This window comes from Centruroides vittatus, unplaced genomic scaffold (assembly GCF_030686945.1).
Source record: "Centruroides vittatus isolate TY-2023 unplaced genomic scaffold, ASM3068694v2 contig_879, whole genome shotgun sequence".
Taxonomy (NCBI): Eukaryota; Metazoa; Arthropoda; class Arachnida; order Scorpiones; family Buthidae; genus Centruroides; species Centruroides vittatus.
Window position 1 is genome coordinate 250440 of NW_027122571.1, and position 13055 is coordinate 263494.

The 13055-nt window shown below is 30.1% G+C and overlaps 1 protein-coding gene and 1 long non-coding RNA gene across 2 annotated transcripts in view; one reads left to right on the plus strand and one right to left on the minus strand.

Annotated features, from left to right (window-relative positions):
• LOC136983275 (uncharacterized) overlaps positions 1-13055 on the minus strand; it is a 168946-nt gene that overhangs the window by 151929 nt on the left and 3962 nt on the right. The gene's annotated exons all lie outside the window — the stretch shown is intronic.
• mor (SWI/SNF- related protein mor) overlaps positions 1-13055 on the plus strand; it is a 112602-nt gene that overhangs the window by 98910 nt on the left and 637 nt on the right. Inside the window, 1 exon segment of the mRNA XM_067279982.1 lies at positions 11147-11248. Within this exon segment, the coding sequence (XP_067136083.1) occupies positions 11147-11248 (102 nt within the window).

Below are 13055 nucleotides of genomic sequence, written 5' to 3' on the forward strand. Positions count from 1 at the left end.
TACAAAATAATTGTTTATATTAGTTAGAAAAGACCTAACAATTCTTGTTGATCTTAGTGCGTTGGATCAACAAGAATTAACATACAAGCATTTAAGTTCATAACTTATTTCCTCCATATTCTACTTTACATTTAGAGTTCTTAGTCTTTAGAATGCAGAGTTCTTTTTGTAATGTAGATTGTCCTTATTTGCAACATTTTTATGTTGCAAACAAAAATATATATATATAAAAATATAATTTAATAACAATATCAAAAACTACTGTTTTTACTGTATGTAACACAGTGATATCTTTCCATAACCATAAAGCATGATTTGTCATAAGTGTGTGACTGAAGGGTCGGCGTCACGTCAGAATGACACCACTGTGTCTGTATGTCTTAAGTGACATAGAAATCGTGATGGCAATATAGCATTCATGCACAAGTGGTCGTGTATTTAGGCAGTTGGGCCCAGGATGGAGATGACCTGAGAAACAACTGGAAGAAGTGAGTGCACTCCACTACAAATTTAACAATTAACAATACCCATTTATTATGTATGCAATTTACATTTCTGTACAACAAAAGTGTTTAAGACACTTAGCTTGCTGCTAATTTTATAACACAATATGGGAAAAAAGGTATCCGTTATCGTTAATTTTGTTGGTACCTGGCCACGCAAGAGAAAGAGTTTACAATCATCCGTGCATCGATAAATACCTTAGTAAAATTGAGGTGATCTTTGTTGGGAATCAAAGAATCAGTGGATCGATGTCCTGCTGGTCCGCAAGGTGGTTCGGGAGAAGCTTCGACGAATTGAAAAAGTCTCTGGATGTCTTAAGATAGGCAGAGGATTGGCGACGGCTACTTAAGTGGTATCCAAAAGGAATCAGACGTGAACACTAGTCCAAAGATAGCGAGCTCACGATGGCGATGAACTCTGTGTCATTGTCGGACCTTGCCTTTTATCTGGGGTCCTCCCTGTTTTCTCCTTGCCCTTCTTTGGTGATGTTGCAATGCCTATGTCCAATAGCTGATTCTCGTCATCAAGTTCCTGGTGACACATTTGATGTATCATCTTGAAAGGGAAGTGAGTCCATAGAGGGATAAAATATATCCTTTACAATTTTAACAATTGTGGAAAAAATTATAGCAAGTTTTAATTTCAAAAATTAAATTTTCACCTGCAAATTTTTTTTGTTAAGTCCAGGCTCTCACAAGTGCATATTATCTGTTAACATTTATTTTTAATTTTATCCAAACAAGATGTTAAAAAGGAAACTCACAAATGAAGAGCTTATTTCCAAAGTCACATATCTCCAGGAAATAAAAATGTTCAAAAACCACAAATTCTAAATAATTGCTTTAAATGTTAAAGTAAAAACTTAATTTTTGGTTACAGAGCTTTGTTTTTATACTCTGGATATATGTTTAACAGTGAAAAAAATCCTGAGACAAAGGAAATGGTAGTTTTGATACTTCAAATCAAGACTTACACCACTTTGGAACAAAATTGCAGCATTTAAATGGATAATGTAATAAAAACAACAAATACATGGTCAAAAACTTTTGATATATAAAAACAAAAGGGAATATACAAAATAAGATACAAAACAAAAATGAAAATCACACGAACCTTGTTCACATGACTGAAGATGATAAAAAATGGTGTTTAAAAAACTATTCTAATTCCAGAAGAAAGAAAAAAGTTAATGATTACAAAAAATTAATAAAAATCATATTGTAATTGTTTTGTCACAGTACCTATTTAGAATCAATCTCTTTCTAAACAAGAAAACACTTTTTGTAAAATGTTAAAATGTCATCATGCCCATCACTTAGTTCGGAACAGAATTTAACATTGATTTGCCATTTGTGATGCATCATTTCAGAATTGTCAGCATAAACCTATGTACGCCAATATGTTAATATTTTGTATTTTTAATCCATCCAAATATGGACATTGTTGCATGTCAAACATTTTTTATTTATTTATTAAAATAAGTGCACCACTCCTGTGGGTACATAACATTAAGAATGCATAAACCAAAATACATGATACAAAGTAAACATAAAATTAGTATTCAGCTTTTAGTGAAAACTAAAATGTAAAAACTAGAAATTAGAAATTATAAATAGTCTTTTCTTCCATATTTTTTGAACATAATTGTAAAAAGCATCAATGGCTTCTGAACAAGCTTATTGAGTGGACATGGCCACCTGAAACCAAGCGTAAATATTTCTAATTTCAGAATAAGTCTATCTTGATTGTAAATTGGACAATGGTAGATCATACGGTCGATGGTGTCTAGGTTTTCTGTAGAGCAAAAGCAAAAGGCAGTTTCTGCCTGGTTATACATCACCAGGTAGCTTCTAAAATTACCATGCTTAGTAAGTAGTTGAGCCAGTAGCAAACGTTATATCTGTAAGTAGTGATGAGAACCTGCATTCAACACTAGGAAAGTCTTGTTATTCGTCCAGTTTTACTGCTCAACCATTGTTGATTCCACTTTTGCATAGCATTGTCATGAATATAATTTTTAAGGTATGAGAGAGGGATGTGAGTGTAGTCCAAGTCAGTGTCCTTTGCAGCTGACTTAGCCTCAAAGTTAGCTTTTTCATTTCCTAGTATGCCAGTATATCTAGGAACAAATATAAAAGTTATTTTATTTACAAGACTTTTTATATGGTGCTGGATATATGTGATTTTATTGCTATTGCAATTGGGATTTAATAGAGCTTTTAGGACAGACTGGGAATCACTGTAAATGATGATAGACAGTTTTGTTTGGTAGTGAAGTGGCCCACTGAACAACTTGGTAGACAGCATCTTCTTCAGCTTGATGGATGGAGGTATGTGAGGGGTATCTGTACCTTTTAACATATTTTGGGCAAAATATGTCCCTACAGACACTTCAGTCGACTTGAAAGGGGCTTTTGGACCCATCTGTGTAGATATTAATATCAGCATGGTTATCCATGGAGGAAGCAGATGACACCAAATGTACCCTGGGGATAATCTTGTTTACAGGGTGATGATCAGAGATAGTAGGGTAATTGCAGTGTGGTAGCATTGTAAAGTACTATTTTTAGTATCTTAGGAAACCGACACTAACTGCGGTCGGTAAAACTTCCATTAACCTAAGGGGTGCTTTACGCGGATTCGAGATTAGTTTGCCAAGCCTGGGCTTTTAAGCATGCACCAAAAAATTAGTAATAATAACGATAAATATCAAGTCAAAGCAAAAGTTCAAATATATTTAATTAGTAACTAGAATTTACTACGTACAAATGTCTATAAGCCAACAAAGTTTATTAATGAAATTCAACAAGTCAACCCGACAATAAACTCAGCTACTTAGCTTAACTTAATATTAATTCCCCTTTGAAAATTCGACAAATCAAATACTTAGAAACTATGAACAAAATCTCTTACAAATTACACGTCTATCCGTCACCTCACTATACGAAGAACCTATTTCCTCAATCCTTTCGATATCGTCAAATCAAATTCCTCTTTAACACCTTGGATCGTCCAATTATCAATCTGGACTTCTATCAGAAAATACTTTGCTTTCGAATTCACCTCGCTCTCAAAGTCGCCTCGATTTGGAATTCACCTCCTCTCTCTTCAGTTAATGTATGGGTTTTATACTGTGAGGTGACGTCACACTTTAGCTGGGTTACTCCCCTTATTTACATACTTAGTTGCTAACATGAATTTTCATTTCTGGCAGCTTTAAGTTCCGACAAAGCTTGTAAACCTTTTACAAAATATTTATCATAATTTTCTGGGATGTTAAGACGGTTTATCAAGTATTTCTCTACTAGTGAGTGTGGGGATTCCCCCCTCCATTTTTTTTTCTGCGGATCGTTTACTTCTGCTGGGCAGCGCAAGTGCGCGAGATTTTTCCTACGGCGCTTATTTCTCCGTGAGTTGGTTTTATCTTCTTTTTTTGTTACTAACAAGAGAGTGGTGGGGAACCTTCATCCTAAATAAACATAAGCCCCAAACAAAATATAATAAAATGGAAAAATAATAATAAAATAAAAATAATGCTCGGACTCAGTTCCTTACAGCATATGAACAGCCATAGATAGGTGTAGAGACCATTGTTGAGCCTTTATGTTTGTAGTTATGATGTAGTAGTTTAGAACTTTTTCTTTAATACATAGTGACAAAGGAAGGATCTCTACTAGTATCAGAGAGGCATTAGTAGAAACAGTTCTGCAGCACTTTGAAATTCTGATGGCAAACTGTCTTTGAAGAGAGAGTAATTTACTTGCTACTGAATTTTTACTAGTTACATGACCCCAACTAGAGGCTGTGTAAAGTAGCATTGGTTGTATTCCCCCATTATATAGAGTTTTACAATCTTTATGATCCCCAGGTGCACCTGGCACATTTTAGCAGCATGTAGTTTATTTTCTTGGCCTTAGCCAAAATGTAGTCAATTTGGTAACAGAAAGTGAGTTTAGTATCAAGGATTACTCCTACGTACTTTTGCTGATCTACCCATTTGACCGAGTCACCATTTAATAAAACCTTGGGGTATGAAAATTTGTATTTGTTGGTGAAAAGCATGGCTTTCGTCTTATAAGTACAGAATTGGAGTTTATTAAGATAGGCCCATTTGGAAGCTATACTCAACATTTCATTTAGCTTGCTTTACAAAAAAGCAGTGTCCCTATGCTGACACACAATGACAAAGTCATTGGCATAGGCTTGAACACTTATTGCCTTGTCACATTTGGTTTTCAGACAGAAAGGAGTTTACCACAAGGTTCCATAAGAAAGGAGATAGGCCACCACCTTGAGGGCAAGATTTAGTTAGGATTTTTTTAACAGAGTGATCATGGTAAGATAGATTTATTTTCCTATTAGTTAAAAAAGGGACCAACTTGACAAGGTAGATGGGACAATCTAGTTGGGAGAGCTCGTTGATAATGCTTGGGTGCCAACAGTTGTCAAAAGCTCCTTTAATATCCAAAAATATAGCTGCGGTATAAACTTTGTTATTCAGGCCTTTTTCTATAATGTCTGTCAAAGCATAGATGGCATTTTCAGCACTTCTGCTTTTTTGAAGCCATATTGGTTTGAGTCAAGCCAGTGGTACGTATTAGCATGCCACTCAAGCCAGCCCAAAATCATTTTTCAAAAGCTTTACCTATTACTAGAAGAAGGCTAATTGGTCTATTGGTATACTGTTTGGAGTGGTTGGTGTTGTCAGTCTTTGGCTTTTTGATAAGGATGACATTGGCAATTTTCCACTGATCAGGAAAGACAGTCTTAGGCAGGAGTTGTACAGATTGAATAGAAGTTGTTCCAGGAGGTTGAAACACATATGTAGTATTTTGGCATGGATCTGATTGCCTTCTGGAGCCTTATGGAGGTCCCAAGGAGAAAATAGCTTTCTTGAGTTCAAAAGTGGAAAAATAATAATCTATTTCAGTTGGAGCTGAACACACACTTTGACAGTTTTTTCTGATAGATTTATGTTCGGAGAATTCATCTGTAGTATTATCTCCAGGAAAAAGTTGTTCTGCCAGGATTGATAAAGCAGATTTGATATCATAACTTTGATGCATGTTATCTATGGGTGCCAGAAGTGTAAGATTCATGTTGTTCCTATTTAAAATCTGTAAATGTTTTTCTATGGATCAAGAATTTCCTTTGTATTGCAATAGTTCTGCCAGGATTTCAGCTTTGCTGATTCCATTTCTCTAATATAATTAAACATCAAACATGATGTTTAATTATATTAGAGAAATGGCCTTTGAGATGTTTAATTATATTAGAGAAATGGCTGGGTTCTGAAGATGGCCTATTCCATTAGGCTGAAAATGTTTGTGATTAAATAATGTATTCTCAGTGATATAAGGTGTTGAATGTTTTATTAAGTGTTTCTCTAATATATTTCTTTTTTGCTGACCTGTAGTCAGTTTCTTGATTGACTCTCAATTGAGGATTTTTCTGCCTTTGAAATTTGCACCTAAGAGAATTGACCTGTTTTCTCAGAGATGTTAATGCTACAGTCCACCAGGGCACTGCCTTCTTTAGAGGGACTTTCCTGGGAATGGCTTTTTCTGCTGCACTTATCAGAATGTTATTTAGCTTTGACACCCATCAATTTATTGATCAGTGTTAAGATAGGTTAGTATACTTAAATTATTCAGTTCTTGAATTAGCCATTTGCCAATCTGCCGTTTTTAGGTTGAAGGAGTTACTTTTTGTAAGGCAAACTCTGTGATGCTGTTCAATGCAAAAGGGCTCTGTGATCAGATAGTATCTCCTGTTCTACCAGAGACCAACCTGTGATCTTTTTAGCCAGTAATGATTAAATCAATCCAACTTTTGCCCAGGATAGAGTCGAAAGTTGGATCAATTGGTTCATTTATAACAGTAAAATTTTGATTTTCTAAGAATTCTTCAAAAGAGTACCTCTGTTATTTTCTATGATATCATGCCAAAGTGGGTTTCTTGCATTGGAGTCAACACCAATCAGCAGCATATTTTTATAAATTGGTTCATAGGTTCTCTCTAAAAAAGAGATGGCTTCATTCAGAGGTAAGCTAGGATAGCAATAAACTGAAGAAATGAACAGAACAGTATCCAAAGTAATATTTATTACAGTGCAGTACTCATTACATAGCTGGATTATGGGGATATTTGGGGATAGCTGCAAGATGGGGATATTTGGGTTGCATATAATAATGCAAGCTAGGGGATTGGGAACATCTGCAGAGATAATCTTGAAACTCCTAGGAAACCAACAATTTTGGTATTGTATAAGTAGGGATCCTGTAATAGAGCAATGTCTATGTCATTATCTGTTAAGTATTTTGCCAGATTTCCTGTGATTGCTTTGGAGTGATTGACATTAAATTGAACAATTTTAATATGTTTCTTGGTATGTAGCCTCTCCATAGTCCATGTTTTCAATCAGTTTTGATTTAACTTTTAAGAATATAGGACATTCTGGGTCCATGGCTTTGTGGGAAACATTTTGAACATTGATTTTTAGACATTTAGCTTACCTGATACAATTAATGCACTTAATAAAAGAAGACTTGGTCTTTTCCACACACGTTCTATAGCTATGACCCTCGATACCACAATGTGAGCAGGCTGGTTGTTCTGGTATGCATTTTGAAGCAATGTGACCAAATTTACAGCAGTTGTAGCTCTGTTTGATTCCTAAGTAATTGAAGACTTGATGAGATCTAAGTCCTATATACATTCTTCTGTGTTTTAGTAAATTTTGATGAACTTGTGGTGTGGTCAACAAAACCCATGTTTTCTCCTGAGCAGAGTCTGTCTTGGATCTGAAGAGAATAGTGGTTGTAGTATCTGATCTTTCTTGCAGTATTTTTGTTTTAAGTTTTCATTCTGTGCACTGACAGTGTTAATCAACTCCTCTTTAGTCAGGTTTGAGCACACTGGTGTATTTGAACTAAGGGTTTTCTTTTAGTTTTTTTTCTTGTCGAAAATTTGAATTCAGAGTCATTATTGTTGTTGATTAGTTCAATAATTTTATTGACACTGGCAGTGTTCGATATTTGGAGGTTGACTTTCCCATGTTTTTGCACCAGACGAGTCAATCCTGATGCCATTGGTAGCCGGTTTTAGTACAGATTCTAAATGACTTCTGATTGTATTTTTATCCACTTACGAGTTTTTAATCCCTGGAGTTAACAGTAATGTCTCCTTTTTTTGTGCTTGACCAGGCTGGTCACGGACTTTGACTCATATACTGACATATTTAAGAAAATGTTCAAATTCATACATGTTCACAATTCTAGTCATTGCTAGAAAACATCAAAGGTTGAGTTTATTTTTGATTCTGCACTATAAGTATTATTTTGAAACTAAAATAATGTATTATTGAGAATAACTTAGTAATAATATCAATTTTATACATTGCAACTTAACTTTTCATAGTTCATTCATTTAAATATCTAATAACAATATTTTTATTATTAAATTAATGGAATAATTACATTAATATATTTTATAAAAATAAAGATACTGTTATCTTAAACAGTACTTTTGTCTTACTTTTCCTTCAAATTGTATTAAAAAAATTTTGTTAGCTTTGCAGTTGGTATTTCTTTATTATACATAATTTCTCTTCTTTGAAATACATCAATATTTGTGATTTGTAAAATGTTTTATTTAGTTTAGTTGCTGATTAGAAATAGTTAAATGCTTTATGTATTATATAATTATTGAATATTAAGTGTCTTATAAAATGATTTTTTTTATTTTTTGAAGATTGAAAGGCCATCCTGTTTATAATAAAAATTTAAATGCAGAGAAATTCAATTTGATAAGATTATTTTTAGATCTAAATATATTAATAATGTATTGTTTTAATTTTCTATATGTGGAATGGTTTGTTTGTTGGTATTGTTTGGGAAAATGTATTGGTATTGGTAATGAGAATCAATGTATTGGTATTGTTTCAACATGAATCTGTACAAAAATGATAGCAATACATTGATGCTAAATAATAAATATACAGATATTTTATGATATATGTTAGTTTCTCTTAAAACTATTTTATGATAATTTTTTCCAGAAAAGTAATTAATGAAGATCTCATAAAATTAGTTACCTATTTTAAGATTTTATATTAATTCAAATAGAAAAATAACAAATGTGGTGATTTTTTCTTCAGACGTAGTCAAAAAATACTTTCCATTTCTTGAAATGTAGAAATAGACTTCTAAATCTGATAGTTACACAAAAATTGAGATATAAACAATGTCTAATATTTACATATCAGTTGTGGTATGATTCGAGATTAAAGCATTAATTATTTGATAAGACATTTCTTCATGATAGATTAATTTGTTTACGAGTATTTTTAAATTTAGTAAAATATTCCAATAATTCATTTCAGTATCTCGATAATTAGTGAGGTTGAGGCCAAAGTTTTAAACGTGAAAACGTGTACGTCAAACGTTCGGCGCCGCTTTCCTGTATGCCTAGAAGTTTGACAATAGTGTTTGGAAAGTCAGTGTAATCATCCTCGACATTTCAAATGCCATAGTCAAACTTCTAGGCTTACAGGAAAGCGGCGCTGAATGTCCAATGCACACGTTTTCACGTTTAAAACTTCGGCCTCAACCTTGCTATTAAGATTAAAAAAAACTGTGATTGTTGATTTAAAAAATTTGTAATTCTTTCTTACTTACATAAATTTATATCTTAAATATCCTATTAAATTAAAACTGTGATAATTATATTATAATATAATACTACAATGTTATTAATTTCATATATATGTATTTATTTATTTTTAAAATATAATTGTTTTTATTATTCAATTTTTTTCTAAAGATTTTTAATAATTTATAGTTAAAATATGACTTGTAACTGACTTTTATAGATACGAACTAAAAACTTGTTCAGAATTTATTAATTCCAATGCAGAAAACATCCTTCATAGTTTATAACAAATCTGTAAAGACCATAAATTCTAAAATTAAAATATTTTGAAAACACTCGAGATTAATTAGTTTTTAGTTAGTATCTGCAAAAAGTTGATGCAAGTAGAAATTTTAATTATAAAATGAAAGAAATTCATGATATGGAAATTAATAATTTTTATAAAGTAATTTTTTTCAAAATTATAATTTCTTATAATAGCAATATTTTATCCTTGGATGTCCCGATAGATCTAAAAAAAATTTATAAATTAGAACAATTTAATCTAAATAGGAAATGAAAATAATTTGAATGTATTATTAATACCAATTTAATATTATTTCAAAATAATAAAAATGTTATAAGTGGAGATAATACTTCCAATATTCTTATGTTATTACTTAAAATTTTAATAATTTAAAAATTTTTTTTATCAAGTATTTAAAATGAATATTATTTTAATTTAATAAATAGCTGAAGAAATGTCACAGTTACACAGCAAAAATTATATTTACAATATTTATCATTTTGTTTACTTTTTTAATTTAATTTAATTCTGTATTTCTTTTTCCTGTTCCTAAAGTATCTATAACATTTCCCCAGTTTGTTTCTTTATATGAAAGTATTTAATTTTTCTTGAAACATCACATCGTTAAAAATTAACTTCTTTTATAAATTATATCAGTTGTAAAAGTAAAATGCTTCAAATACATACAAGGAGATTAACGATTCGGTCAAATTTTCTATTGCGTATGAAGATATTTTTATTTTTTCCGCAGTAGCAAATATATTTCTAAGTTTTTTGATTTAAATTTTATTCTAAAGTGTTAAAGCAGTTCGTACTGTTAAAAAGAAATTCTGAAAATAAAGTTTTCTAATTTTATTGACTATGGATGAAAAACGAACCTGAATGTTTTAAGTGTTTTAAAATTAAAATAGATGAAATTTTTTTTAACTTTTAGTAAATTTAATGTGAATTTTTATTTAAATTTATTTCAAGAAAATTTAAATTCTAAAATATAACTTTTTTTTTATATTTTATATATATTTTTTAATCAAACAGATCTTGTTTTTTAAAAGAAGTAATATTAAAAATATATATTTAATATAATTATTGAGCTCAGGATAAAATATCTTCTGTCATTATTTTCATAGTACAGTATATAGGAAGTATTTTCTTCACTTATATTCTAAAATTTTAAATTTAATATAATCATTTTTCTGTTCAAAAAAAAACTGTTCTAATTTAACATGCAAATTTTTGCATATAATTTTAAATTTACAATTATTAATATTTGATATCGTTCAATTCTTTATCTATATATGATTATTATTATCTTCTGACATATTTTCTTATATTCCCATTATTAAATCTTTTATCTTTTATCTCAACCTATACTAACCTTTCTACCCTTTTTTTCCCTTGCACCACAGTCTTGATTCCTGGTTAGAAAATGGAACTATCCTCCAGCCTTCATCTGCAGGCTTGACTTGCTACAAAAATAAGAATTTTATATAGAAAATTAGATCATTCTTGTGTGAATGTTGTGTTTGTGTGACTTTCTTCAGTTAATACAATTTATTGAAATAAAATCAATATTCAAATATTTTTCATTTGTCTTTATTATATTTTAATGATCATATTATAAAGAATAAATGAAGCTATAAATTTAATTTATATACTGTCTTCAAAAGAAATATGTTTATTGAATATTACTATCTTATTATTTAGCTGTACAGCCAATGACTGCAGTCCAATCTGTTCCAAATCAATCAAGTGGAAGTGACACACCCTCCCTTACAAGTCCTTGTGGTCCACCATCTCAAACACCGGGTAAATATTTTAAAATTTTAAATCACTTTTAGTCTTTAAAACAAACATTTTTTTCAGAAATGAAAATAGGAAATAAATACCAAAGTAGCATAGAATTCAACTTTATAAGTTAAAAAATACTTTATTATTATGCATCAGTAATTTTCATAGACATTTTTAAAAATAAAACAATGACTATTAGTGTTTAAACAGAACTCATAACTTCAAGAATGATTTCAATTAAAGTAAATTCATAATTGTAAAAGCTTTTAAACAGTTTTTCATTGGGTATAAGTAATAATTAAATTTAATACCTGTTAACTTTTAGAATAATAATAAATGGCAGTTATATATATGTAATTGTAATCAAACTTCCCTATAAAGAATTAACAAAATTGCTGTCAAAAATTATCTTTGAGAGTGCTTTTATCAATTCTTCATACATGAATAAAAGCTTTATTACACAAATTTTTATGGTATTCTACACAAAGATTCAATATTGTTCATAGAAAAAATTTAAACAGGTTATTTTTATTATATATATTTAAGATTAATTTGAAAAATCTGTACTATATAATAAATGTTTATATAATGTCAATTATACAAATTATAACATTGTACAATATAATAAATTTTTGAACCATAATTTTGAAAAATTATCAGTTTCCATTGAGCTTAATGAAGAGTCAATATTTAATGAATTTTCTGTTAATGATATTTTCACACTTCCACCAGTGGTAATTGATATCAATTACAACAGCTAATCATTTATTGAACTGGATTGTACAGTCATACACTGTATCTTTGATTAAATTGTCAAAGATACACTAATATTTACACATTGTACTAATATCATTGGAGTAAAGCAAGCTTGTACTATTTATGTACAAAAAAAAATTGAGACAGTTGCAAACATTGATTCAGCAGGTGCATGAGTAAAAGTATGAAAAGTATAATTTAGTGCATTTGTATGCATTGGTTATTTCACTATGTGTAAAATACATTTTATATATTTTCATTTTTGTCACATATAGTACAATATTAGATGAATATGTAAAAAACTGACATGTGCATTTTTTAAAAATTTATATTATTCCAAAAATGGAATGTTGTAAAAACCACATTTAGAATACAGATGGCTTTGTTCTATCTTATTAAATTATATAATGTTATGTATTTCCTGATGAAGGTTAGTGGAAAGGACTGAAAATGTTCAATTAGTAAATATTTTACTGTATAATTAATGGTTTCTTATTTGTTGAGACAGTTGTTGTAAGAAAATGTGTGTGTTCATTTCAGCATTGAAAAATTATGTTGGGGATTTATAAAAGAAGAGAAAGAAGCAAAAAAAAAATAGATTTTAATATGGAAATTTTCAAACCATCTTTACTTAAACTTAAAAGTTAGTTAAAATAATCAATAACTATGAATTAATAAACTTCTCAATAGTCTTTTTCAATTAAATCATACAGCTGGAGCCATTCTTCTAAGAATACAATAATTTCTCCTCCATTTTGTGCAAAGAATTTGGTATTTTTGATTCTTTACTCTAATTGGCTATTTGCCTAACAATTCAACTGAATGTTGAACTGTGATCAACATTTGAACAATATCTGATGATGATAAGTGACAGTCGGTAGTCATACATTGAAATAAGCATGGAAATTCTTTCAATAATTGGTCACTGACAAAAAAAGCTATCCGTAATTGTTTTGTATCAAAAATTAAGGTAGCGTGAAATACAAACAGAAGTATTTCATTGAAATTCTTATGAATGTTATATTATAGTTATAGTTAAACAATTAAAAGTTAAGCAAACTTGTACATA